This window comes from Equus quagga, chromosome 8, assembly GCF_021613505.1.
Source record: "Equus quagga isolate Etosha38 chromosome 8, UCLA_HA_Equagga_1.0, whole genome shotgun sequence".
Taxonomy (NCBI): Eukaryota; Metazoa; Chordata; class Mammalia; order Perissodactyla; family Equidae; genus Equus; species Equus quagga.
In genome coordinates this window covers 8,365,951-8,391,693 of record NC_060274.1, presented here as the reverse complement: position 1 = coordinate 8,391,693, position 25,743 = coordinate 8,365,951, and the positions used below count along the sequence as shown (strand labels likewise).

The window sequence follows — 25,743 nt, the reverse complement described above, 5'->3', positions numbered from 1 at the left end:
ATCCATTGAGTACTTAGATGCCAGAAACCGACAGGTATTTTATATGCATTACTGTTCTCATTATCACTCCATGTGATGGTCACTTGTTAGCCCCATTTACAGAACAGGAAGTGGGCTTCAAAGGGTAAGTCAGTGCTGGAGCTGCCCTCTAGGTTGCAGTTGTTAAAGGTCCGCAGGCAACACCCAGTACCCACCTCAAAGCTGGCAGCCGAACCACATCTGATTCCAAGAGCCTGGGCTCGGCACCGTGTCATTCTGCCTCCTTTCATCCTCTCGAAGACGAGGAAGAAATGTTCTGAGCTGCTGCAGATGGCATTTCACCAGCAGTCTGGCTGCTGTGCCAAAAACGTACAAGTTGGAAACAATCACGTGAAATGGCAATGCAGTGATGGGAAAAAAGCAAATTAGCAACATTTTAGGTATATGGTTCAAGATGCTGGCTAAGCTGAGAGGGGTAGTTAAGAATCATGTCCTAGAAGTGGTTAATTTGGCCTTTGACGCAAACGGTGTCAGTTTGTGCACAAGAGGAATGAGAACATTAGGCAAAGTCCTGGCATTAGTGGAGGATGTACCAGTTGCCATCAATTCACATAAGTTTCAGTGGATGCTACTGCTAGGAAGATTATAGTGAGAACAGAAATGTGTAAGTGCTTGTCACAGGGCTCACTAGATAGTTCCCTTGGCCTCTCAGCTGTATTTGATGCAATTGGCCACTCTGGTTTCTGGGACACTTGGAAACAATGCCAAGCCATTCTTCGTGACAGTGTTCTCTCACGTCTTCCTTTGATTTCATTAATAGTAGTTGTCCCCTGTACCCAATCATTGCCAATGTCTCTGATGACACATTCATGGGACTTCATTTATTCCCGTGGTTATAATTAACACTTTGTACAACCTTGGATAATGTCATTACCTTTGATCTGGTCCCATCCTGGGGGAGCTGTGCCAAGGGAGTGTTGGCCACCCATGTTGTAAGCACCACAAACTCCAGCTGTGGCAAGTCCACTTGGTGATGGACTGACTGCTCCTGCAGACCAACGAGGGAGTCTGCCACCCGGCTGGCTGGTGAATTCTGCCTGGCTCAAATCCACGCTGGACGCCTGCAACGCTGTGAAACAACCAAGAAGAGTGGCAAGGCTGCTTCAGGAGAAACTGGCTCAGGAGCACTCCTGTAACGGGGGCCCCTCCTCCGCACTAGAGATTATGGGGGCTACGCAGCCACTCACTCACCAGCCCACGCAGCATATGATCCTAGAAGCAGATGTACTTTTAGAAATGATTCTTTTCCTCTTCTTTCGGCTATTCATTGTTCACAGTCCCCATCTGGCCTGTACATAGCTTTGAGTAGATAGTGAAGAACAGTGGTAATGAAGACTCTGGCCCAGAGAACAGGTGCCGTGTGGCCACACAACGAAAGCAAGCAGTACTCTCAATTTTTCCTATTAAGTTGGTTCTGGACAGAGCCTCCAGGTCGGAAACACGTGAATACGTTTCTTGCATCCAGAAGGATATATTCATATTCATCCAGTGTTAGGCACTGGGCATAACAAATGTATTAGTATTCATTCATATTTAATGCCTCTAATGTGCTAGGAGCTGTGCATAAAGCAGTACAAGATTGTCTTGCGAAGCTTATACAGTCTTAGATAGTAGAGGAGACAGATGAAACTAGGAATTTTAACACATGGTAAGTAGAAAGATAGGGAGAAGATACCAAGGGGCACCAAATGTGGGAGATAGGAAGGCTTCCTGGAGGAGGTGATGTCTAAGAGGAGTGCTACAAAGGGTAGGTTGGTTAACAGAAGACAGTTAACACTGCTCAGTGAGATTTTGAATAGAGGAGAAACAATAAAGGCTGGAAAAGGTGGCTGGGATGAGTTCAGATGTGTTCAATTTGCTGTGCTTGTGGGAGATTTTAATGGAGAGGGCCTGTCTGCGCAGGAGACAACTAGGTTAGAGAGATTTCAGTGTTGTCAGTCTATAGGTGGTAACTGAAGCCAGGGCAGTGACTGGTATTACCCCGGTGCTGGGGCAGAGTAAGAACCTTGGGAGATATATTAAGGGGCAGTCGAAGGAAGTCCATGAAGGAGACTAAGGGGTGGTCAGAGATATAAGGGGACTTTACATCTAGAATAGAGCATGAAGCTTAGGAACAAGTGTGTGAAATTCCTTGGATTCTCGTGTTTCGGGACAGGGAACACGTTCTAGACAGAAGACGCTTAGAGTGTGCTGCTGAGTTCTTAGGGAGCATTGCTGACCCCATCACTATGCCAGACCCAAAGGGCTTCTCCCCAAGGAAACAGTTATCCAGGCTTTTCGAAACTTCTCTATCAGCCCACCGACGGGGCCTGTGCTCTAGCCATCTTCTCTGCTGTCTGTGGCCCATCCACAAATCTCTGCCAAGTCCTAATGCAGGTTCCCAGGACCTAACGAGTTTTCAATCTACTTGAAAGCTCTTCAGGAGGATTCCCCAGGCTTGTCAACCTTGTCCACACAACCTGGCGATACAGCTCTCTTGTTCCAGTGTTCTTCTCAACAAGCTGCATGCCTGCCTAGAAACCCTTTCCCTCCTAGCATATTAGGTTGTTTCTCTTTGATTTACTGAACATCTAAAAATCTTCGCTTCCTGCCAGGAAGTGAGCCCGGATGAATCAGGATGTTTCAGTTGCATGCAACAGAACAGCCTACCTAACTCAAAATGGCTTAAACAAATAAGGAAAATTGATCTCACAGAGTTGGAAGACCAGAGGTTGAATGGACACCACGGTTATCCTCAAAGATGTCCTCAAAGACCGTAGTTCTTTCCATCTCTGTTCTGTTGTCCTCAATGTGTTGGCCTTACAGTCATGCTGGCTCACCTCATGCTGAAAAGGTGGGTGCAGCAGTTCTAACCCTCACACCAAGACACCACACCGTCCAAAGGGAGAAAGGATCCAACTTCTCTGTATCTCTTAGAAGTGATATATACCTTCCCAGAGCCACCCAGCAAGCTTCCCTTCACCTTTTGTGGCCAAGACTGGGTCACGTGTCCATTCTGAAACCATTGGCCAGGACTAAGACTAATTATTTGGAGTCAAATGGACGTTGAGAATGGATCACTGTAACTGTTTCCAGGGAAAGAGGTGGAAAGTATTGTCTGGTCTTTTTTTTATAAAGGAATCTTTTTTTTTTTAAGGAAGATTAGCCCTGAGCTGACATCTGCTGCCAATCCTCCTCTTTTTGCTGAGGAAAACTGGCCCTGAGGTCACATCCGTGCCCATCTGCCTCTACTTTATATGTGGGACGCCCACCACAGCATGGCTTGCCAAGCAGTGCCATGTCTGCACCAGGGATCTGAACCGGCAAACCCCAGGCCACCCAAGTGGAACGTGTGTTAACCTCTGCGCCACCTGGCGCCCTCCTCTATTCTAAATAGTGATGAAATTCCAGCCGTCACTGATCACCCCACCCAGGTGTTTACCCTTTACACAAACACACCTTACCAATATTGGTAATTGATGATTGTTCAATGTTAATTATTATTCAAACTTATGTAAGACTCCATACCTGTGGCTGACTCTAGCCTCTCTGTATGGGGCCTCCTGCAGCTCTTGGCGACTGTTAGAGCTCTTGAATAATATCATGAAAATTCACTAACATTTATTTGATAAGCATTAATGAAGTCTCTACTATGTACATGACACTGTTCTAGATGCTAGAGAGAATAAGACAGAGCAAGACTATGGGGTGTGTCCGGGGAAAACAGCCAGAACTGAGGCTGGAAGGGGACTGGGGCCAGGTCGTGAGGTTCCCAGAGCGCTCTGAAAGATGCTGAACTCTGCCCAGAAGGGGACAGGAAGTTTTAAGGGTTTTAAACAGAAGAGTGACCCAACTTGTTATTACAGCTCTTCTCCTTTCAGCTTGTCCAAACTGTCAAGCACAGGAAACCTCTGGATCGCTGGGACACGACGACACTCAGGCTTCCCCGCACAGCCACCGCTAGAGCTGAGCTCCCAGGACAAGAAAGGCACGTGGTGCCAACCGCACGGAAGGGCGCGGAGTCCTCCCGGGGGTGTGCACCGTGGAGAACAGAGTGAACCCCTAAGCGAGTGAATGATGCTAGGCGCCCAGGCAAGAAGCAGAGGAACTTCGGAAGCCCCGAGGGCAAAGGCACCCATGAGAGAGCCCGCAGGCCTGCAGGGGCCGCGTTCGCTCCCGACACTCTCGCCCCGGGAACTCGAGGCCGCGGCCGAACACGGGACATTCTTCTGTCCCCCCCCCCACTTTTCACTGCTCCAAAAAACATCAAGTTCAAAAAAATCCAACTCTCTCCCAAAACAAAAACATCAGGACAGAAGGTACCACACCGGGGGACTCAGATGACGCTCTGAGACGGTGGCGGGACGTGCCTGTCTTAGTCCCCGGTCCGCGGCGCCGCCCTCTGCCCGCGGCCCCGGCGCCCGCGCCTGGCCCCGCCCCCGCGCCTGCGCACCGGCGTCCGCGGAGGCGGTGGGCGGGGCGGCTCCGCCCCCTGTCCGCCCGCGGCCCGGCGGGGCTCTGCCTCACTCGCTAGCGACGCGGGGCCGACAGCAGCACGAGAAGCAGTCGGGCGGCAGGATGAGTGCAGGCTCAGACCCCGTGGTCATCGTCTCGGCGGCGCGGACCATCATTGGTGAGTGGCCGGCGGGCCTGGCGCGGGGTCTGAGCCGCGGGCCCGGCCTGGCCGCGGGGACCCTGGGACCCCTGGGGCCCCTGGGATCCCCGGAACCCGACGCCTCGGGCCTCCTCAAACCTGCGGGACAGCCCCGCCCCTTCCTCACCCGTTCAGACCCTCTCCGTTCCGCGTGCTCTGATTGGCTGCCCCTGTTGAGCCACCGCGCCGCCCGACTCTCCCATTGGCTGGCAGAGAGAGGCGCTCTCTCGCGAGGCCCCTGATTGGCCAGCTCGGTGGGGCGCCACCTCAGCCGTGTGGCCGCCGCGGCCGGGCGGCTGGGTGGTCCGAGCGGTGGCGCTCGGAGGGGTTGCGCTGGTAGAACCAGATTAGAATTGCCTCCATCTCCTCAGTGCTGTGATCATTTCAAAGCCCGTGCGGGCGCGGGAGGGTCGCCCCCTTTGTTAGGGAAGCGTGGGCTGCGCCCGTCCGCTGGGACTTGGGGAATAGATGGGCGGGTTTCCCGCGGGTCCGTGGCCTCCAGGCGCGCTCTGGGGGCCCCGGGCCCGGGTCTCGGCTGCTGCGAGTCAGCTGCTCGGTCCGCTCTGCACCCCTGCGAGCTGCGCGGGCGCCTGGGCGGGGGTATCCCTCTTCCTCTGTCGCCTTCCCTTCTGTCCTAGGCTCCTTCAATGGTGCCTTGTCCACCGTGCCCGTCCATGACTTGGGCTCGACTGTCATCAAAGAAGTCCTGAAGAGGGCCGCCGTGGCCCCCGAAGACGTGTCAGAGGTCATCTTTGGACACGTTTTGGCAGCAGGTAACTGGTCGGTGACCTGGACAGAGATGAGGTTTCTCAGAAGCAGCCCATCACCAAACGCACACGCGGAAACTTGTGTTCTTGCGGAACCTAGACCGCCGTCCTCCACTGCTTCCCATGTCTAGACGCAGGGCCAGCCAGGCACGTGGCAGAGTCTGCACCGCCCTCCCTGTTTCCCTAGGGATCACACATTCACGAAGTGTCCCGAATTCCTCCTTTGTGCCTCGCCCTGTGCTAGGTGCTGGGGATGGGGCTCCATAGCACCCGGAGGCCCTCGCCCCATAAGGCTCACTTCTCGTGAGCTGGTAAGGTAGGTGGCACTTCAGGCTATCACTCCCTGGGTGGGCATAGGTGAGTCACCAGAGTGCCCGAGTCCCACTTCTGAGTCACACTGGGTTTATGGACTATCGATCTCTGATAATTCCTAATTAGTTATTAATAACTAGTTTCATGCTCACTCAGAGGCATAAATTCTGATTATTCATAGTGACAGTTGGTAATGCTCACTTATAACTTACTCTTGTCCTTACCCTATCTGAGACCTGGCCCATTTTTGTGTGTCGTTATTTTTTAGTTGTGTAGTTGCTCTTCCTCATTTTCCTTTCTCAACTTGTCCTTCTGGACATTAAGGTCAAAGCATGCCACTTTCTTGTGACTCTCCAAGGCTTTAAAACATGAGAAACACGCTCAGACCGGCGGCTGCCTCGGGCGGCCTCTCCTTTCTTCCTTCTCACATCCATAGCTCAGACTTAGTCTGTGGCCCCAGGGGGCTCCACCTCTGGTTTCTCTGTTATCTCTTCAACATCTCACCTCTACAGTATCTCCACATAATTGTAAGAAATATCATAGCTCTGTTTATTGAGGGCCTGCTAAGTGTTGGGCCTTTATAGCACTGTGTTGACTTCTCTCTGATCCTCTCAGTAAGTCTATTGCATCATATTATCTCCACTTTACAAAGAAGTAAGTGAGGTTTTCAGAGGTCAGGTCACTTATCCAAGGTCACAGGTTGAACTGGAGCTAGCACTTGAACCCACATCTGTCCTCAGGTGTTCAGGTGCCCTCCACAATCATGTAACAATATTCACTGACCCCTGCTGTGCACCAGGCACTCTTCTGTCAGTTAGGGATAAGCAATGTTCATATCAGATAGAAATCCTCGTTCTCATGGAGCTCATATTCTGCTAAATGCAGGAGTATTGATTAATCATGTTCAGCACTCATTTCTCAACTCTAAGTACCTGAAGATGGGGATTATGAATATATACATAAAATTTTTATAAAGGAATTATTTACTTAAATGCATATGTAATTCACAGTAGCTTAAAAAGCAGGAACCTTGAGGGGCCAGCCCAGTGGCACAGTGGTTGAGTTTGCGTTCTCCACTTCAGCGGCCTGGGGTTCACGGGTTCCAATCCCGGGTGCAGACCTACACACTGCTCATCAAGCCATGTGGTGGTGGCATCCCACATACAAAACAGAGGAAGATTGGCACAGATGTTAGCTCTGCAAATCTCCCTATTTTTCCTTGTAATCCCGGGCCACTGAAGCAGAGCGTGTGAACTCAACCACTATGCCACCAGGCTGCCCCCCAAAGAAGTGATTCTTATCAGAGGATTTCATATGTAAACAACCCTTTACCTTCCCAGGGGTCGTAAGCCACGATCATGGAAGCAATAGCCCTAGTTAGAAACATGAACAATGCCCAAGTTCTGCCCCGTGTGTATGAGGGAGTGTGTGCTTTTCCACATCCTATTGAAAGATCAAGAGGACAGTTCCTTCTTAAGGTATTCATAGCTTCTTTGTGGAGAAGAGAGCTTATATCCATAAAATATCTGTAGAACTGCACAAGAGAGTATGTATTCAAAGGTTAGACTGTGATATGTAGAGAGTACACCTGCCTTTTCGCCTCTCGTGGGAACGTGGCTTGGCTGAGTAGTGGCAGGAGACCCAGTTGGCAGTCTCCGGATTTTGTGTGTACTTGCTGTTTTTCTCGTTGGTTGCTCAGAGGCCTCTGTGTTTCTTCTTCCAGGTTGCGGGCAGAATCCTGTTCGACAAGCCAGTATGGGTGCAGGGATCCCCTACTCTGTTCCAGCTTGGAGCTGCCAAATGATCTGTGGGTCAGGCCTGAAAGCTGTGTGCCTTGCAGCCCAGTCGATAGCAATCGGAGACTCCAGCATCGTGGTTGCAGGAGGCATGGAAAGTATGAGCAAGGTAAGGCCTCTGAAGAGATGGCTGTCCCTGACCTCTTGCTGATAAACTCATGTCCCTGCCATCGTGGAGTTAATTGACGCATATCAGAGCTGGAGCCCAACAGTAAGCAAATCAACGGAAAATGGGTTCAACTTTGATCCCTACCTGAAGGTTAATTATTCTTCAAAGTGGATGAGAAATCCAGGTTGAAGAAAAAGCCTGTCAACCAGTGTGATTGGAACACAATATATTTTTTTGAAAATGTTACCAAAGTGTAAAATATTTTCTGAACTAAACCTATATAGCATTAGTTGCTTGATATCCTTGGTCTTAAATTTCTTTCTTTTTGTGAAGAAAAGTCAAAAACAGATGTTGCCAGTTACCTTCCTGCACATGGCAAGGGACCTAGGGACCAAATTTGGTTGACCTTTTGGGGGTGTAGAACATGGGAAAGAGGACCACTGAGTGGTGCCCTTCTCCAGTAGGTTTGCCAGGTGCAGTCTGTTTCACCAAGTTCCAGCCCTCAAATTGGCACAGTGGTGGAAAGGAAAAACTATATGCCCTGCTTCCTACAGGCAGTGCAGGGTCTGAGCGGGGGATGCCCTAGGCAGAGGCAGTCCAGCCCAGCCTTTGCTGAGGCCCAGGAAGAGGTAGGCTGAAGGTGGCACACACTTCAGAGTGACACTGATGGGACCACACTGCTATCTCTGTGGTTCTTTATGAGGTGTTTTCATACATGCAGTCACAACAGCCCTTACGGGGTAGATGGCATCATTCCAAACTTATAAGTTAGGAGACTGAGGCCCAGAGCCAGGATTCGAGTACAGATCTTGTGACTCCAAGACTTTCCATTCTATTATAGCTGCTATTGAATTGGTAGGAGTTAAGAGGACCCCCTACCGAGAAATCACTCCCATCATTTAATTAGGCAACCTGGTTACTCTCACTATAGGCATTATGTCTCCCATCAAAATAAGTAGCACATTGTTATCATCACTTAAGGCCTTAGATGAACTCTTCATTTAACAGGTAACAAGTCGCCTCTTTGGAAAGAATAAATGAAATTCTTAAGGAAGTAAGACACAGAATGGATAGGTCTGATGAAAAATGGAAATAGGTAGGGAGGAGAGTAACAGGTTCCCAAGAGTAGGCAGGGTGGAGTAGTCAGCTGACTCCGGGGCCCCAGGCCCTGGGCCCTGGGTGAGGAGGAGGAGGATGGGCCAGAACTGCGGAGTCACAAGGGGGGCTAGGCGAAGACTGAGGAACCACTGGATCATTTCAGTGGGAACATAAGGAGAGGGCTGGTTACATCCAAGCCTAAATCCATTTGTCTTTCTTGTTTCCAGGCTCCTCACTTGGTTCACTTGAGGACAGGAGTCAAGATGGGGGAAACGCCACTCACTGACAGTATCCTCTGCGACGGGCTTACAGATGCATTTCACAACTATCATATGGGCATTACAGGTAAGGCAGATATAGCGGAAAACATACGGACTGTAAAAAGGTTAGAAAGGTCAGATAATAATCCGCTTTGCGGGGCTTTCCTCTTCAAGGGCAGCAACCAGGTCCTGATCATTTTGTATCCCTGATGACAGAGACAGTTCCCCTTTGATGAATGAAATGAGGAAATAGCCCCTCTCTCCTTTGTGACTCCTTGATTATCAGGGAATGTTAGAGGTGGGAAGCACCTCAGAGTTCTTCTGTATCCATCTCTCGTTTGACCACGTGAAGAAACCAGAGCCCACAAATAGTGGTTTTGTGGCAGAGGCAATGTCAGAGATAAACTAGTATTTCTGGTACCCAGCTGTATTCTTTGCATTACACAATCAGGACTTCATTAGGCATCCATCTGGAAAGCTCCTGTGGTCTAGGTTTACTGGGAAAGCAACTGGAAAATTGAAAGAACTTATGTCTTTACTGCATGTAAATGTAAAACTTAAGAACAGAAGGGACATTTAATTTTAGAGTTAAGCATCTTGCTCAAATGCGTGTGGCAATGGCTTTGCTCCTATGGGGAATAAAAACCATATGAAAAGGATGGGGGGGGAAGGGCAAGATTCCAAGCCGAGGGAACAGTGTGGGCAAATGCAGGGAGGGAGGGAAGAGCTTGGAGATGTGGGAACAGTGAGAAGCTCAAGGCATCTCCATCACTGTGTGAGTGAGATCCGCAGCAGAGAAGGCTGGAGATTGTGGGCAGACCACGGAAGGTGCTGTGTGCCGTACCAGGGTCTTACTTGTCATAGCTCTAGGGCAGTTTGTCAGAGTGTGGGTCCAACTAACTGTCTCGGCATCACCACAGATGGTCATGAAAAATTCAGCTCTCAAGGCTTTTCCAAGATGTATGGGCTGAATTTTGTCCTTCCAAAATTTGCATGTTGAAGCCTTAACCCCCAGGACCTCCGAATGTGACTGTATTTGGAGTTAAGGCCTTTTAAGGGGTAATTGAGTTAAAATGAGATCTCTAATGTGGGCCCTAATGCAATCTGACTGGTGTGCTTATAAGAAGAGGAAGAGACACCAGAGATGTGGGCACAGAAGAAAGACCGTGTGAGGACACAGTGAGAAGGTGGCCACAGAGAGAGACCTGAGGAGCAAACAAACCTGCTGACACCTTGATCTTGGACTTCTATCCTCCAGAACTATGAGAAAATAAATTCCTGTTGCTTAAAAGAAAAGATAGTGGCTCAGGCCATGATGTAGTAATTAGTGAAGACCAGACCTCCTACTAGAAACGAGTACAAAACTGGTCAAAATATATCAAGCAACTGTTTTCACATGTCAACCAACAATCATGTAAAGCTGAGATTCTTGAACAAAGGGAAAGCCCCACTCTCACGGGCTTTCTCCCTGGGGGAACTGTGGCCACAGTGACCTGGGGAGGCAGAGATTGGAGTTTGGAGCTGCTGAGATGCTTGGAGTTTGTGGGGTGGGGTACTGGAGAGAAGAGCTGCAAAGAAGAGGAGCTCCACCAATCTGCTGTGGGGTCCCCATAAGTCTTTGGTCCTATACTTCACTGTGCACATGCAGGGTAACACCCCACAAAACTTAGAAGAAAACAGGGCTAGGGAGCTGTGAATCAAATGGAGATTTCCTAGATTGCTGGGAGACATAGGAGTTCTGACCAACCAGAGTGAGACCTTACTGAACCCACTGGACAAACTCAATATACTTGCTAAACCACTGGGACAAAACTCTATACTTGCTAAAGATAATAAAATCCAGATGTTCAACAATATAGCAACTGTAATGTCCAGCATGCAGTAAGAAATTTCTAGACATTCAAAGAGATAGGAAAATGTATCCTATAACCAGGAAGGGGATGGAAATCAGTCAATAGAATCTGACCCCTACAATGATAGATAGTGGAATTAGAAGACAAGGATTTTAAAGGTGCTATTTTACCTATGTTTAAGGATATAAAGGAAAACATGACTGTAGTGGAGGAACAGATGGGGGAAATCTTAGCAGTAAAAGGGAAAATATGGACAAGAACAAAATGAACATTAGAACTGCAAAATCCACGATCTGAAATGAAAAATTCACTGGAAGGCCTACACAGGAAATTGGGGACAGAAGAAAGGGCCAGTGAATTTAAAGATAGAGCAATATATATACAACCTGAAGAACACAGAAAAAATAAACAGCGCCTCGCCTCAGTGACCTGTGGAACAAAATAAACTGGACAACATGGGTGGAATAGGAGTCAGAAGAGAGAACGAGGCAGGAAAAAATATTGAAGAAATAATGGCTGAAAGTTTCCCAAATCTCATGAAAAAGGAAGTTCAAACACCAAGAAGGTTAAGAAAGAAGCTGCACCTAGGGAAACTGCAGTAAAACTACTGAAAAAGAAAACTAAACGTAAAAATATTTGGAAATCAACCAGAAAAAAACTACATATTTATGGGCAAGGGAACAACAATATGAATGACAGATAACTCATCGAAGACAGTGAAAGCCAGGGGACAAAAGTACTGAAAGAAATTGTCGACCCAGAATTCCACATCACGTCAACACGTCCTTCAAGAATTAGAGTGAAATAAAGACCATTTTTAGATTAAAAAAAAATGAATCTGTTGCCAGCACACCTACACTACAAGAAATGCTAAAGGAAGTTCCCGAGACTGGAGGGAACTGACACCAGATGAAAACTTGGATCTGCAGGAAGAAATGAGGAGCACCACAAATCATAACTATGCGGGTAAATAGAAAAGGTGGTCTTTTTTTTCTCTTAATTTCTTTAAAACATATGGCCGTGTAGAGCAACAACATAGCCCTGTATTGTAGGGTTTCCAACATATGTGGTTGTATTGGCACTAAGGATGGGGGAGATAGAACTATATTGTCACAAGGGTCTTAGATTGTATGTGAAGAGGTACAGTATTAACTCTAAGCAGACTGTGATAAGGGTACATATTGTAATCCCACAGTCACTAAAAAATGTGCAGAGTTATAGCCTTAGTACAATCCTATCATAATTGCAGCAGACTTTTTCTTAGAAACTGACAAGTTGATTCTAAAATTTATATGGAAATGCAAAGAACCTAGAATAGCCAAAACAATTTTGACAAAACAGAAAATAGGACTTAGGCTATCTGATTTTAACACTTAGCATAAAGCTATAGTACTCAAAACTGTGGTTTTGGCCTAAGGATAGGCAGGTGGACCAGTGGAACAGAGTGCAGAGCTCAGAAACAGACCCAAACTGAAATACTGATTTTCAACAGAAGTACCAATGTGATGAAATGGGGAAAGGAAAGCCTCTGATGTTTGTTTGCTTTATTATCTTTTTCTTTAAAAGCTGAAAATGTAGCCAAAAAATGGCAAGTGAGTAGAGAAGAACAGGACAAGCTTGCAGTTCTGTCCCAGAACAGGACAGAGAATGCACAGAAAGCCGGCCATTTTGACAAAGAGATTGTACCAGTTTTTGTATCTTCCAGAAAAGGTGGGTATATACATCATAATGCTTTAAACATCAACGTGGCTATTTATAGGTAAGGGTAATATCCAAAAGGATAATATATAGGAATGTTTATAAATTGTCTCAGTTATGGCTTTCAGGTTGCAAAGAAAAGCCATGTCCTGGATACATCTGAATATGGGGCAGGGGGTGTTTATGGGGTGAGGGGAAGCCGTGTCAGCATTTAGACTCTTGGTCCCAGAGTGCCCTCATGGCTATGTGGGTGCAGCTGGTCTCGAGAAACTGGAGCGTCGGCTCACGGTTGTTAGGAGGCAGCGGCTGACCTTTTGCCCCTACAGGCTACATCTCCTCAGAAGTGAACATCCATCACCTCCTGTGGCTTCCGTGTGCATTTCCTATTTCTTGAGGGTAGATCTTTGGGGTCACGTTGCCATTGTGTAAAATGGAGTGTCCCAGTCAAGTTCTGTTACTGGTCCCTGACATCTGTGTCCAGTCCCTATGAGATTGGCTTTGACTCTCCCCCATCCAGCCAGTTGTCACCAGCCAAGTCCTTGGCCCCAAACCATAGCAGCCTTCCTCACACAGGGCTGTGAATATGGGAAACGCTCCAAGTCTCATGGAGACAGCGCTCATAAAAGATTTTAACATACGATTTTTGTGTGTACTTTCCTCCTGTTGGAATGAAAATATTTTTTAATAAACCTTTCTCCAAATATGAATCCTTGTATTGTATCTGAGGAATCCACCATTCCTAGCTCATTGACTGCCATCTCTGTACTTATCTTGGGTAATTGATTTTCCTTTTTTAGGTCGTATTGAAGTTAAAACAGATGAGTTTCCTCGCCATGGGAGCAACCTAGAAGCTGTGTCTAAGCTGAAGCCTTACTTTCTCACCGATGGCACAGGAACAGTCACTGCAGCTAATGCTTCAGGTCAGGCTTTCGGAAGGGCAGTGGGAGGCGTACCATCTTCTGTGTCTACCAAGTTTATGCCTTCTTTCATTCCATTTTTTACTTATACGCAAATTATTCTAAAACCTTGTCTTAGTTGCTTTAGGGAAAAACGTAGTTTCTCCATATCTGATTACTGACTGAACCTATATAGACACTGAAAGAGTGGATTTGGTTTCCCAGCGTCCTAACAAGACATATGGATGAAAAAGCAAATTAGGAACCCACAAGTTTATCTACCACCTTTCTACTTTTCCAAAACCAAGTTCCCAATACCTCCTGTGCCATCTGGATTATTTCTTCCATTTCTTTTCATTAATCTCCCCTCCCCCACTGCTTTAATCTTTCCACGCCTTCTCCCATTAGAATGTTCTGGGGTCAATTATGTCATATTGCCAAACTTACCATTTGTAATTACACTGTTTTCTGAACTATGGCAAATGGCTTTGCCAAGATGTTAAGCATAATTTAACCCACATCTTCAGGTGTTACAAAGTAGACATAGATACCTAAGTGAAGTTAATGAACATTTTTTTAGAAATCAAGACATTCGTATTTTACAGGAATAAATGATGGTGCTGCAGCTGTGGTTCTTATGAAGAAGTCTGAAGCTGATAATCGTGGGCTTACCCCTTTAGCACAGATAGTTTCCTGGTCACAAGCAGGCGTGGAGCCTTCCATTATGGGAATAGGACCAATTCCAGCAATAAAGCAAGCTGTGAGTTTAATCCTGAATGTTGGCACTTGTCCTTTGTAACTTCTAATTCCATATTAACTTCTGCCCTCTTTAAACCTTTGCTCAGATCCTTTCCATTCCAAAACGCCAAGACTGAGCTGGATTTTGTTTTCATATTTATTCCTATCAGGTTTCATTTGCTTTCTTTCCCTTTTATGAAACTCTTTCCATTAGCCTTAAAGCTTATTCGTTTAGTTTTCTTTCCCTACAAGGAGCAGCCATGAACATTTGCATCATGTTTTTTGGGGGGTTTTTTGGTGAGGACGATTGTCCCTGAGCTTACATCTATGCGAATCTTCCTCTATTTTGAAGACTTTTGTTTTTCCTTTTTCTCCCCAAAGCCCCCCAGTACATAGTTGTGTCCTAGTTGTGGTATGTGGGATGCCGCCTCAGCATGCCTTGATGAACGGTGCCATGTCCATGCCCAGGATTTGAACCCTGGGCCCTGGCAAAACCCTGGGCCACTGAAGTGCAGTGCACGAACTTACCCCTCAGCCACAGGGCTGGCCCCTCTTCCTCTATTTTGTATGTGGAATACTGCCACAGCATGGCTTGACGAGCAGTATAGGTCTTCACCTGGGATCTGAACCCACAAACCGCAGGCTGCAGAAGTGAGGCACAAACTTAACCACTACGCCACTGGGCCAGTCCCATCATATGCTTTTTAGAACCGATTCTATTATCTCACCTCACCTACCTGGAGCAGATGTTACTGGTTCAAAATTTAAGAGAGTTTAGAATTTCCAAGGGAAGTTTTATCCTTAACCCTTTAGAATTGGTGTTAGCAAGGCAAAATGCGTGATATCACTAGGCCCCCAAAGTGACAGTTTTTAAGAGACCCTTCACTATCCTACACTATATTCTGCTTTTATTTCTTCAGTGAAGACTGGTTCCACTCAAGTTTTTTAGACTGTTCATCTTTCCTTTAGGTCGCAAAAGCAGGCTGGTCACTGGAGGATGTTGACGTATTCGAAATCAATGAAGCCTTTGCAGCCCTCTCCATTGCGATAGCTAAAGAACTGGGATTAAACCCAGAGAAGGTAAGCATGAGCACGCAGTCCTGAGGAGAGCCTGCAAATGACCATTCACAGCGCAATTTTAAGTTTCATCAGTTCTGTGCAGTTAGAGGACACGGCCCTGGTGCCGGCCAGGCAGCAGTGGTGGGTACTGGGTTAAGGTCCTGTTGGGACGCGGAGTTCACTCATCTTGCTCCCCAAGGTAAAAGACCGCGGCTGCACTAGTTTACTTCCAACACGAACAGGGCATTTTTCTATCTTTTAAACTAAGAAGAAGGGGAGGGTAGTTGGGATGGATGTCACAGGGGTATAAACCAGTTCCTAAGCAGTTAAAAATTGAACTTAAAAGGATAGTTTACTGGTACAACATTAAGAGGAAAGGTAGTAGTTTAGAATTTGAACCCTGTGCCCACAGAATAAATGATATAAATCTTTTCCCCTTAGGTCAACGTTGAAGGAGGGGCTATAGCCTTGGGCCATCCTCTTGGAGCATCTGGCTGTCGGATTCTTGTTACTCTGTTACACACACTGGAGAGACAGGGCGGCCATCGTGGTGTTGCTGCCCTCTGCATTGGGGGTGGGATGGGAATAGCAATGTGTGTTCAGAGAGGATGAAATTGCTTAAATGTCATGCTTAAACTAACCTTGAACCTTATTTGTTTTTAAACAAGATACTAAGCTATAATTACTAAGCTATAATATGTGAAGTCAGAGGACCAAAGTGAGGACGGAAACCATCTCCCACCTCACAAGAACCCAGGCTTGACAGCTTGTTGTACTTTAATTATGTAATACTCGAGGTACAAGACAATTGCATCTAACATTGTTATAAATAAAAGAGAATCAGATCAGCCATCAAGGGCTCCCGAGTGAACAGCATCTTCATAACCTCCATGCTTATCATCTTTGCTTTCTGGGTGTAATTTAATGAGATCATCAATTCGAAGAATTGTAATTGCAGCTTCCGTTGCAAATTTCAAACTCTTAACTTTAACTATGGTAGGTTCAAACACCCCTGCTTGCTTGTTGTCTCGCGGTTTACCATTGACCAAATCAAGACCAATCCTGCAATTTTAAGAAAAAACTATTAAATGGCCTCTTACATAATACACACACATCCCATCCCTTTAAAGGCTATTTCATCCAAATGTTAATCTTGGGAAATGCTGGGACCTTATTCATGGTAGGCCCCTTTAGGATTCAAGTAGTTGATTATGAATAACAAAGCCAGCACTGAAAGAGTTGTAGAAAGGCCTAGATAGCAGTAAAGAAACTGTTTCTAAACATCACTTATCTTATAAAGGAGTTGCTTCAAAATGGCTATGGCTCACCCAAAAGTCACCTCCCCTGTCTCTGTGGGACCCTCCTATAGGGGAGGTCACTCTACCCACAGAGGCAGGGCGAGCTTAGGAACCAGGGTTGTTAACCAGACACACCAATGCTAATATAATCACTAGTCATCCTTCATGAATTTTAAAAAACCCCGAAACTACCACAGATGCTATACAGATGACAATGAAAAAGACAGGGAGATTGTATGCTTACCATTTTAGATTTTTGCGTTCTGGGTTAACCTGAGCCTCATTATGAAAAGCTCTTAACTTTGCAACCAGATCTGTGGAGTCTTGGGCAGCATTAACTGCCAGTGTATTAGGAATGACAAGAAGAGATCTTGCAAACTCGGCAATAGCAAGCTGTTCCCGAGACCCCTAAGAAGACAGACAATGAGCCATCTTCACAGAAGGAAGAAATTAACACCCAAAGCAGCAGCTAAGGTCTCAGATGAGGTACATTAACAAAATGCCCAAATGATCCCTCCCAGGCCCATGTCGAAAAGAACACGGGTCTCTAGATGTTCTTACCATGCTGGTTGCGTAGTTTTCAAGATATATGGACAGGGCTGCTTCTACAGCACCCCCACCCGGAACCACCGATTTTGACTCCAAAACTCTCTTCACTACACAAAGTGCATCATGTAAAGAGCGCTCCATCTCATCACACATGAAATCATTCGCCCCACGTAAGATAACTGATGCAGATGTACGAGCTTTAGTGCTGTTAAAAAAAATAAAGTGCAATTCTTAATTCTTTCATAAAGTAAGTCTACACAGAAATTCACTGTTAAGTGTCTTGGTTAAATCCTGCTTACACAGGACATTTGGACATAGAAGCCATGTCTTGACCATGCAGAAGAGATGAAATGGTTATTCCATCTCAATTTACAATGGCCCAGTATTATTTTATCCCATGCGTATAACTGCTCATATCACTGAGAGACTATAGCAGCAAATCAATGGGAAGGTGATCTGTTCTTATGAATAAAATCCGTGCAGCTTTATAATTTACTAAGTAGCTCTTACTTTTTGATCAAGATGAGCTCATCATCACAAATTCTCTCCTGCACCACCTCTTCTGCTTGTCCCAACATTGAAGCTTCAAAAGTTTCTTCACCTTCCAAATTGGCCAGGGTTGACAGAATAGTTGCTATTAAGATAATTACAAAGATCTGTAAACAATACTCCCATGAATATTTTCGTATCCTGTCTTAGATTCAGAAACATTTATGATAAAACTGATATATAAATACAAGTTGAAGGTTTACAGTTAGGCAGCAGATAAGCAATTGTCCTTTTATCTTAAGATGAAACTGTCATTTTAAGGTGAAATTAAGTTAAAAAATTTTTCCAGTTATATTTAAAAAAAAAGGCTCTATAAATGTATTTGTAGCACAAAGCATTGAGTAAAAACTGTTCTGTTTTTGAAGCTGCTTAAGCGTTAACATTCCAATATAAAGAGACATAGTCACAGAAAGTAACATGAAGTATTGTATCTGAGAGCTGGCACAAGACATACCTCCAGAAGCTTTAGCAATGCGTTTAAGGTCCCTTTTTAAAACTCTTCTAACTGCCATGGCACCAGTCTCCACAAAATACTTCAGACACATGTCATCAATTCCACCAGTGGTGAGAATAACGTTGGCCCCAGTTGCCAGGATCTTCTGGATTCGCTCCTTGGTGATATCTGATTCTCTACAGAGATCAAGTATGTGAGGAGTAACCCAAAGTTGTCTTCTGTTTTTTATACAATATAGCTCTAAGTTCCATTAAGTATTTTTCACAAAATTGCAGATTAAGTCATATTAACCATTCCTCCACTTCTATGACCAGAATATCTCTCAGACAATTTATAGAAAAGTTCAAGGAATTAAAAATTACCACTTAGCTCTCCCTTACCCCAATCTGAGTTCCTAACCAAGCACTGTGGTGAGAAAGGAAACAGGAGTCCCTGCCTTCCAGGATCTGGCAGGGGGAGAGACTGCCAACTGCAACCCAGGGACAAGGGTTACTACAGTGGAATGCAGATTACAAGCACACAAGAGGCATAAATCCAGCCTGGCAGGTGGAACAAGGAAAGTCTGGAGTTGAGAGAGGGGCCAAGAGTTGAAATTCCCAGTAGTACCGGAAAATGAAGAACCTTGTAGGGATGTCAAAGAGTCTGGACTGGTAAGAAGTTTAATATTTTTAAATAGGAGTAGTAGTGGTATCGAATCTGTGTTTCAAAAGGATCCCAATGTTAATGTGGAAACCTCACTGCAAAGATGAAGGACTAAAGGCAAGGAGGCAATAATTAGAGAGACAGGAATGTTTGCGCTGAGAACAGATGGCCTGAACAGAGAAGTCAACGTTTACGGCTTGGGTAGCTGGGAGGTTCAGCCACTGACTCCTGGAGTGAAATAAATACTAATAGGTTAGAGGCAGGATGAGAAAGTACAGTTCAGTTTTCGACAACATGAGTTTGGTCCCTGCGTTAGTCTGTGAAGCTGCCAAGGGGCACTCATATAGAGCATGGAAATCACCAGAAAGCTGACGGAAGAGACACAGATTTGAAAAATAGTCAATATATAGAGAATTAAAGCCATTTCACTTATCAAAGAAGAGCAATGAGATCAAAGAATTTTTAAAGTGAAACGAATTAAAGATGAACCTCCAAATAAACCTCTCTGTATATACTGACAAAGACTGTGTGCCAGACACTCTAAGGACAGGACTACAAAATCAGGGGAATCAGTCTACCTTTAGCACTTACAGTCAAAGCCACACAGACACAGGGTTAGAGACCGCAGGCAGCCGATGGAAGGTGGAGTATAGGAGTCACGGCAGAGTATAATTTAGATCGAAGGAGAAAGAAAAGCTGCTTTGAGAGACTGATCACCTAAAGAGTAAGTAAAAAATTAACCAGTCAACAAGTAGGCAGAGAGTATGTTAAAGGCAGAGGCAGGAACTTTCCTAGGGGCCCGTGGAGGAAGTTTGGAGGACCCCAGTCCCAGTTGTGGCTGGACCACAGTGAAAAGAATACGTAAGGAATTAAAAAATCTATCCCAGGGCAATGGGAAACCTTCTAAGGGCCCTGGAAGTGATGAGATCAACTTGGCTGCTGTGTGGAAGACCACCTGGGAGGGGACAAGAGTGAAACCCAGATGCCCAGTTTGGGTGACTCTGCAATAGCGTGAGCGAGAGAATGGAAAGGGAAAACAGGTGATTTTGAGATTTAATTTGAAGACAGAGATCAAGTGATCTTGGTGACAGATGAGAAGGGAAAAGGGTATTAGGTAAACAGAGGAGTTAGGGCTATTTCCTAGTTTTCTCCCTGAGTAGAGGGGTCCTCATCACTAACAGGGCAAAAAGCAGATGCGGGGGTATCAGCACAAGTTCAGTTCCAGACACGCTAATTTTGAGATGCTTAAGCAGCACTCAATTAGACAATCACAGGTATGTTTGGAGCTCAGAGAACTAGATTTTAGAGTTTCCAGCATAGAGACAGTATCTGAAGTCATGGGAATGATGAGTTATCCTGGGGAGAGCAGAATGAGATGGTGGCCGCCCAGGCATAGGAATACTGACAAGGCAGCATCACAGTCGTTCCTCCCTCCAAAAGTCTTTCAACAAGTAGTCAAGGGTCTGATAAAGGTCAAGTGAAAGCTGAAAGTGTGTAGTGAACACTAAGCGGTCACAAGTGACCTTAACAAGTGACCTTCCATTGGAGAGCAGAACAGAAAAGAGGATAAGAAGAAAAAGTAAAGCACCAGGGAAGTTTTTGTGTAAATCACTCGGGACACCTGGCTATAAGAGTTGGAGAAGGACGCAGAGTAACTGGAGCAGGATATGTGAGCAAGAGGCTTCTACTGAAAGATAAGAGAGCTATAAGTGGAAGCTAGAAAGGAATGAAGAGGAGAATTAGTAGCTGAAGATGCACTTGAGAAGCTGAGAAAGAACAATCCATGAAACAAGACTTCAAGGCAGGAGGCAAGAGGATTGGGAACACTTATTCTAGAGGGATGGGCCTTTGTTGGAAGGACACTTTGTTACATCAGGAAGGAGGGAAGGAAAGTATACACATACAGATAGATTTAAAAGATGACAACATTCCTGACTCTTGGCAAAGATTTCCCGTAGATTTAGTTCAGTCACTGTTCATTTTTTTAAACTAACCAACTAACCATTTAAAAAGCTATTTGAATGGTACGGGTCAAGTGTTAGGCAAAGTGCAGAGCAGTAGCCGACCATGTGCACACCAGCTCTCTGGCGTGCCAACCAATGAATCGCACCGTCTGTGCCCCTAGGACCTGGCGGGCAGCAGGTGTCAGTCAACACTGCACTGCTGGGTTCCTGTAAGGCTTATTGGAGGAAGCACATTCCTGGATATATCTGTAATATCAATCCACCCATAAAACCAAAATTCCACAAAAAGCCCAATTTTCATGTAAGTTCTATCACTCCAAATCTGTTTAAACACCATCACATTTTCTAATTTTCCCGGAAATTTACGGAAAATAGTTTGGTTAAAAACGTGAATTTTTGAAATCCTCCAAGACATTCACACTTAAAAAAACCCAGTTGCATAATCACCATACTCTGCCACCTAGTGACTGGTTGGTTACCTGCCATCATCTATGAGATATAGCACTCATTCTTTCCAGTTAACTGTCACCTGTTCTAACAGAAGGGTGATTTACAAACACCCCTTTCAAAGGCCAAAAATAATCTCTCAACATACCTCTGTCTAATCTGGTCCAGTTTTTCAGGGTCTGTAATAACCACCTGTACACCAAGCTTCATTTTTGTTTTCTGCAGGCTGAAGTCAAGGCAAGCAATTTTTGCATTAACTATTCTCTTGGGCATGCCTATAATTAAACATAATATTAAGTTCCTTTACAGCAACTATAAGACTACATTTTATAAAACAACTCAAAGCATAATAAATAGCAGCACAGAAAAACCATGTAATATGTAAACATACAAATTTAGATTTTACTTTTAACCTTAGAAACAAATTTTTATGGCATTAAATGCATGTACTTTCTCTTAACTTGCATTTTTCCTAAGTCATATGCACTTAAGCTACAACAGAGAAACTGACAAGGCAATAAACAATCTCCTTTCCCCCCTGGGCTTCATTAAAGAACAGCAGGCGCACGTCTTGAATACTTCATCTGAAGATGTACAGTACGCAGTCCACAGAGAGCAAATTTTAACCTTTCGTACTCCTGTTACGCGACCCAATCCCAAGCCTTACCCTGGGCTCCCACCACACAGTTGAGCGCATAGCCATTGACGAGCATACTCTCCATCTGACTCCTCCCATGGGCTTTCAGGACGTTAATAGAATTGACTGGATAGCGAGGCTGGCCTCTTATATCTGTGTATTTAATAGCAAGCACAGCATCTACTACCATATTAGCGAAGAAATCACCATTTCTAAGCCAACAGTTAAGGAGAACAAGAAACTTGGACAATGGATGCACATGAAAATCAAGGTTAATGCAAAGGCAGTTCCTCTTAGCAATCTCATCAAAGAAACTAGCATTATTTACACCATCAAAATGCTAGAGTCCTATTTATCACTATTTATAACACATATGACTTTTACCCACACTTTATATCACCCTTCCCCTAACTTTATAGCCTAAACTTGACCGGACCATCACAAGGATACATTCCAATGATTTTGGAAGACATGGACGTCTTAGCAGCATTAATGAGGCAATCTCTTCCAAGTTCATCTGTGTTAATAATTAGATTCTCACTGATATAACGCACTGCTTCCCTGTTTAACATGTGGGAGAGAAAACACTTAAAAATCCACTACTCAAACTTTTCTTAAGTCAGTGTCAAAATGTCACAGGCACCAACTTTGTCCAGCCATTTCATATAGGAGGAGGACACAAACAAATCCTCCCTCTTCAGATCATGGCAATTTTAGTCTATCCCATAAGCATAGCCACTAAAATCTATTTAGGAGAAAATGTGGTAGTCAACTGGGAAAAAAGGATACTGGTCCCACTTCTGACTTCAAATATTACTACCTGAGTGATAAAACACACTCTTTCAAAACAAAATTTAGTCATTAATCAAAACATTTAAAGAACACACTGTTGATATCAAATAATATAAAATTCTCGCTGCATGCAAAGAATCTTACTTGCAAGCAAGTCGATAGCCACTAATAACTGATGTGGGATGAATTTTCTGTTTGACGAGTTCATCGGCATTTTTTAGAAGTTCTGCTGCAATAATAACCTGTGGAGAAAACATCCATTGCTCTAATGTTACTCTGACATTCAACATGTGCAACGCATATGTAAGAATACTAAAATGATTCAGATGTTATTAACCAGAACGGTGATGGTGGTGAAACGAATAACTGGTTATCAGAAAACAAAAAAAAGGAAACTCTTTGCAGTTTTACACACAAATGGCCAAAACTAGATGGAGCCAAAAAAATGCTCTAATAAAGCCAGTTCTGCAGTACAACAGACGACTAGACATCCATCACCTTTAAAGATTAAACACTCAAGAGAAGCTCAATGAAAAGTCTGAGTACTCAAAGACCTGTACTATTTTAAGTTATTACTTGGTTTATTTTAAAAAATCATCCTCCTAAGGACACTAAAAAATATTTTCCCCACAAACCATTGCTTGTTTCTTTAGAGCAAATTATGTGTTCTTTACCAAATAACAGTGTTTCTACTACATCGGTGTTATGGATGATCTTTAAAGAGTTTATATCATGTTATTGATCCCATGTTCACTGACTTTCTTGCAATCCCATTCTGAACTCATGAGACTGCCTGTCAGCATTTAAAATATAAAAACACCTTTGTTTTTTTTTTTAAAAAACTGGTAACATTTTTTTCTCTAGATAATTATAAACACAAGGCTTTAGAAACTTCCAGGCCTCAGGTCATAAAGGGGGATGAGAAAACAAAACATAAAAAAGAGACTATTAAAAAAAAAAAAACCTTTGCGTGATCTATGAATATTGTCATAGCTGAAGGGGGAAAAAACTCATAAAACTTGTGAAAATCAACATTTAAAATGAGGGAACTATTCTCTCTTAATTTTATTTTTTTTACCTAACTTGTGCAACCTAGCTATAACCATCACCTTTCAAGTTTTGTTTCTGAATCATTACCCAAGCAACAACTTAAATTTCCTGCCTCTCAAGGATGGAACTTATTTCTGACACAGAAGCAAACGACTGACTTCAGTTTCCCTTTCTGAAAGTTCAATTCTAGGACAACCACTAGGCTTTACCCTCTCCCACTCGGCGACTACCTACCACGGAGGTAGTTCCATCTCCCACTTCTTTGTCTTGCAGGTCAGCTAGCTCACAAAGAACTTTAGCTGCAGGATGCTCTACCTCCAGCAACTTCAGGATGGTTGCACCATCATTAGTAATGGTTACATCCTAAAAAATTTGCAGAGGAGGAAAGAAAGACAACAGTCATCTGGAAAAACAAGACATCCTCTACATTAACACAGCCCCATTACGATACAGATTCATTTCTACTACACTTTCCCACACCAGCATTCTGACAAAAACAAATAATCTGACAGCAAAATATTTTAAAAACTACCTTTTTTCTTTAAAGTAACAAACATCTAGGTGTACTTACACCAATATCATCCACCAACATTTTATCCAAGCCAACTGGACCAAGAGAACTTTTTACAATATTGGCAATAGAAGCTGCAGCCATAACTGTACAAATAAAAAAAGAAATGAAATTAGAAAAATCCACTACTCCAAAAGGCCACCGTTTTGGCCTAAAGAAAGTAAACGACATCCAACAGCTTGTGAGTTTTCCAAATCTACAAGTCTACCCTAATTACTTAAAAATTACCTCCTGAAAGTCCAATATGGGTAGGGAAAGACTAGCAAAATTCCATTGGAATTCATCTGTAATGGGATGCCAAGTGTTTTAATATAAAAGTATCCACTTCATTGCCCCATAGAATAAAAGTCATCTACTGCTTATAATTCCGGGTCCAGCTACTCCTCCACGCAAAAGAAAAAAGATCCATATCAGCCTTTCCCTTCAGATTTTGACAGTTATTTCCTTTACACTGTTAAAATCAACATGGTCTTTGTGAACCAAAAAATCGGCCATCCAAAGGTTCTAACTTACTTCAAATTCGCCCAAGACAAAAATTAAGAACCTATCAAACAACGGTAAGATCGACAGGCATCCATGACTTCAACGGGTAAACGCTCTCGAGAGGCTCAACCACCACAAATGCCTTAGTTCGTATTAAGGTTTACGTCGACAAATCCATCTCAAGCACCGCTCACGCTAACATGCAACTAAAATCTGGGCAGCTAAGTACAAAAAGCTGCCAGCGACAAGTGGGGTGAGAACTGGATGTGGACCCGCATCCACTGCAGATGATCCCGGGGGAGGGCGGGGGTGAGTGGAAGGCGGGCAACGGGCAAGTCATCTCTTGGCGGCCATTTGCCCACCAGGGAAACGAGCAGTTGAACCCAGCCTTTTCCGGTGAATGGCCCTAGAACGAGGCCCCGTGGCCGGGACACGCGCTCCACCCGCTTAGAAGGGGAACAGAAGGGGCACAGGCACTGGACCGCGGGGGCCTCCCGGCGTGGCCGGCACGTGCCGGGGCGCGGGACTCGCTCTCCAGGCCGGAAGCGCTCTTCCCACACCAGGGCCTGGACCTGCACGGCCGACCCCGCCACCCGCGCAGCTCCCCAAACGTGGAGTGCCCACGGGCATCCCTCCCCTACGGGCCGCCGCGCCCCCTCGAGGTGGCCAGACCGGCGGGGGTCGGAGAGCCCCCGCCCCGGGAGGAGGCCTTTTTGAGGAAAGAGAAGGAAACTGAAAGCCCGGCAGCCACAGGCCCAGCAGGGCGGGCTGGGGGCCCGCACCGCCGCCGGCCCACTCAGGCCTCGCCCGCCCTTACCGTTCTGGGAGCGGATGGCCTCCCCGGTGCTGCGGTCCCCAAACACGGACAGCGGCCCCTCCATCTTCGCCGCAGGGCACACGTCGAGCTTCGCTCACACCGCAGGCAACGAGCGGCTCGGTCCCGAGGCCGGGCGGCGGTGGCAGCGGCGGCAGCGGCGGCAGCGCGGAACGGGCCCGAGCGACGCCGCGGGGACTGCTGGGAACACCGCTCCCCGCTCCCCGGGCCCGCC

The 25,743-nt window shown here is 45.3% G+C and overlaps 2 protein-coding genes and 2 non-coding genes across 4 annotated transcripts; 1 reads left to right on the top strand and 3 right to left on the bottom strand.

Annotated features, from left to right (window-relative positions):
* The first annotated feature begins 4,509 nt into the window (after window positions 1-4,509).
* On the top strand, window positions 4,510-16,110 carry ACAT2 (acetyl-CoA acetyltransferase 2). The gene is made up of 9 exons (XM_046669000.1): window positions 4,510-4,651; window positions 5,311-5,445; window positions 7,475-7,656; window positions 8,982-9,099; window positions 12,434-12,577; window positions 13,363-13,485; window positions 14,067-14,221; window positions 15,169-15,279; window positions 15,700-16,110. Exons 1-9 carry the CDS (start codon window positions 4,597-4,599, stop codon window positions 15,868-15,870), a joined length of 1,194 nt encoding a protein of 397 aa, XP_046524956.1. The 5' UTR covers window positions 4,510-4,596; the 3' UTR covers window positions 15,871-16,110.
* TCP1 (t-complex 1) lies at window positions 16,018-25,743 on the bottom strand. Its single transcript, XM_046668995.1, has 12 exons — window positions 25,512-25,743; window positions 24,212-24,297; window positions 23,875-24,003; window positions 22,735-22,832; window positions 22,249-22,359; window positions 21,829-22,010; window positions 21,310-21,436; window positions 18,109-18,284; window positions 17,616-17,739; window positions 17,118-17,310; window positions 16,801-16,964; window positions 16,018-16,320 (listed from the first exon to the last, which is right to left on the bottom strand). Exons 1-12 carry the CDS (start codon window positions 25,573-25,575, stop codon window positions 16,104-16,106), a joined length of 1,671 nt encoding a protein of 556 aa, XP_046524951.1. The 5' UTR covers window positions 25,576-25,743; the 3' UTR covers window positions 16,018-16,103.
* LOC124244316 (small nucleolar RNA SNORA20) lies at window positions 17,427-17,556 on the bottom strand. Its single transcript, XR_006889961.1, has one exon. It is a non-coding gene; the product is annotated as a small nucleolar RNA SNORA20 (small nucleolar RNA).
* On the bottom strand, window positions 22,441-22,578 carry LOC124244320 (small nucleolar RNA SNORA29). Its single transcript, XR_006889964.1, has one exon. It is a non-coding gene; the product is annotated as a small nucleolar RNA SNORA29 (small nucleolar RNA).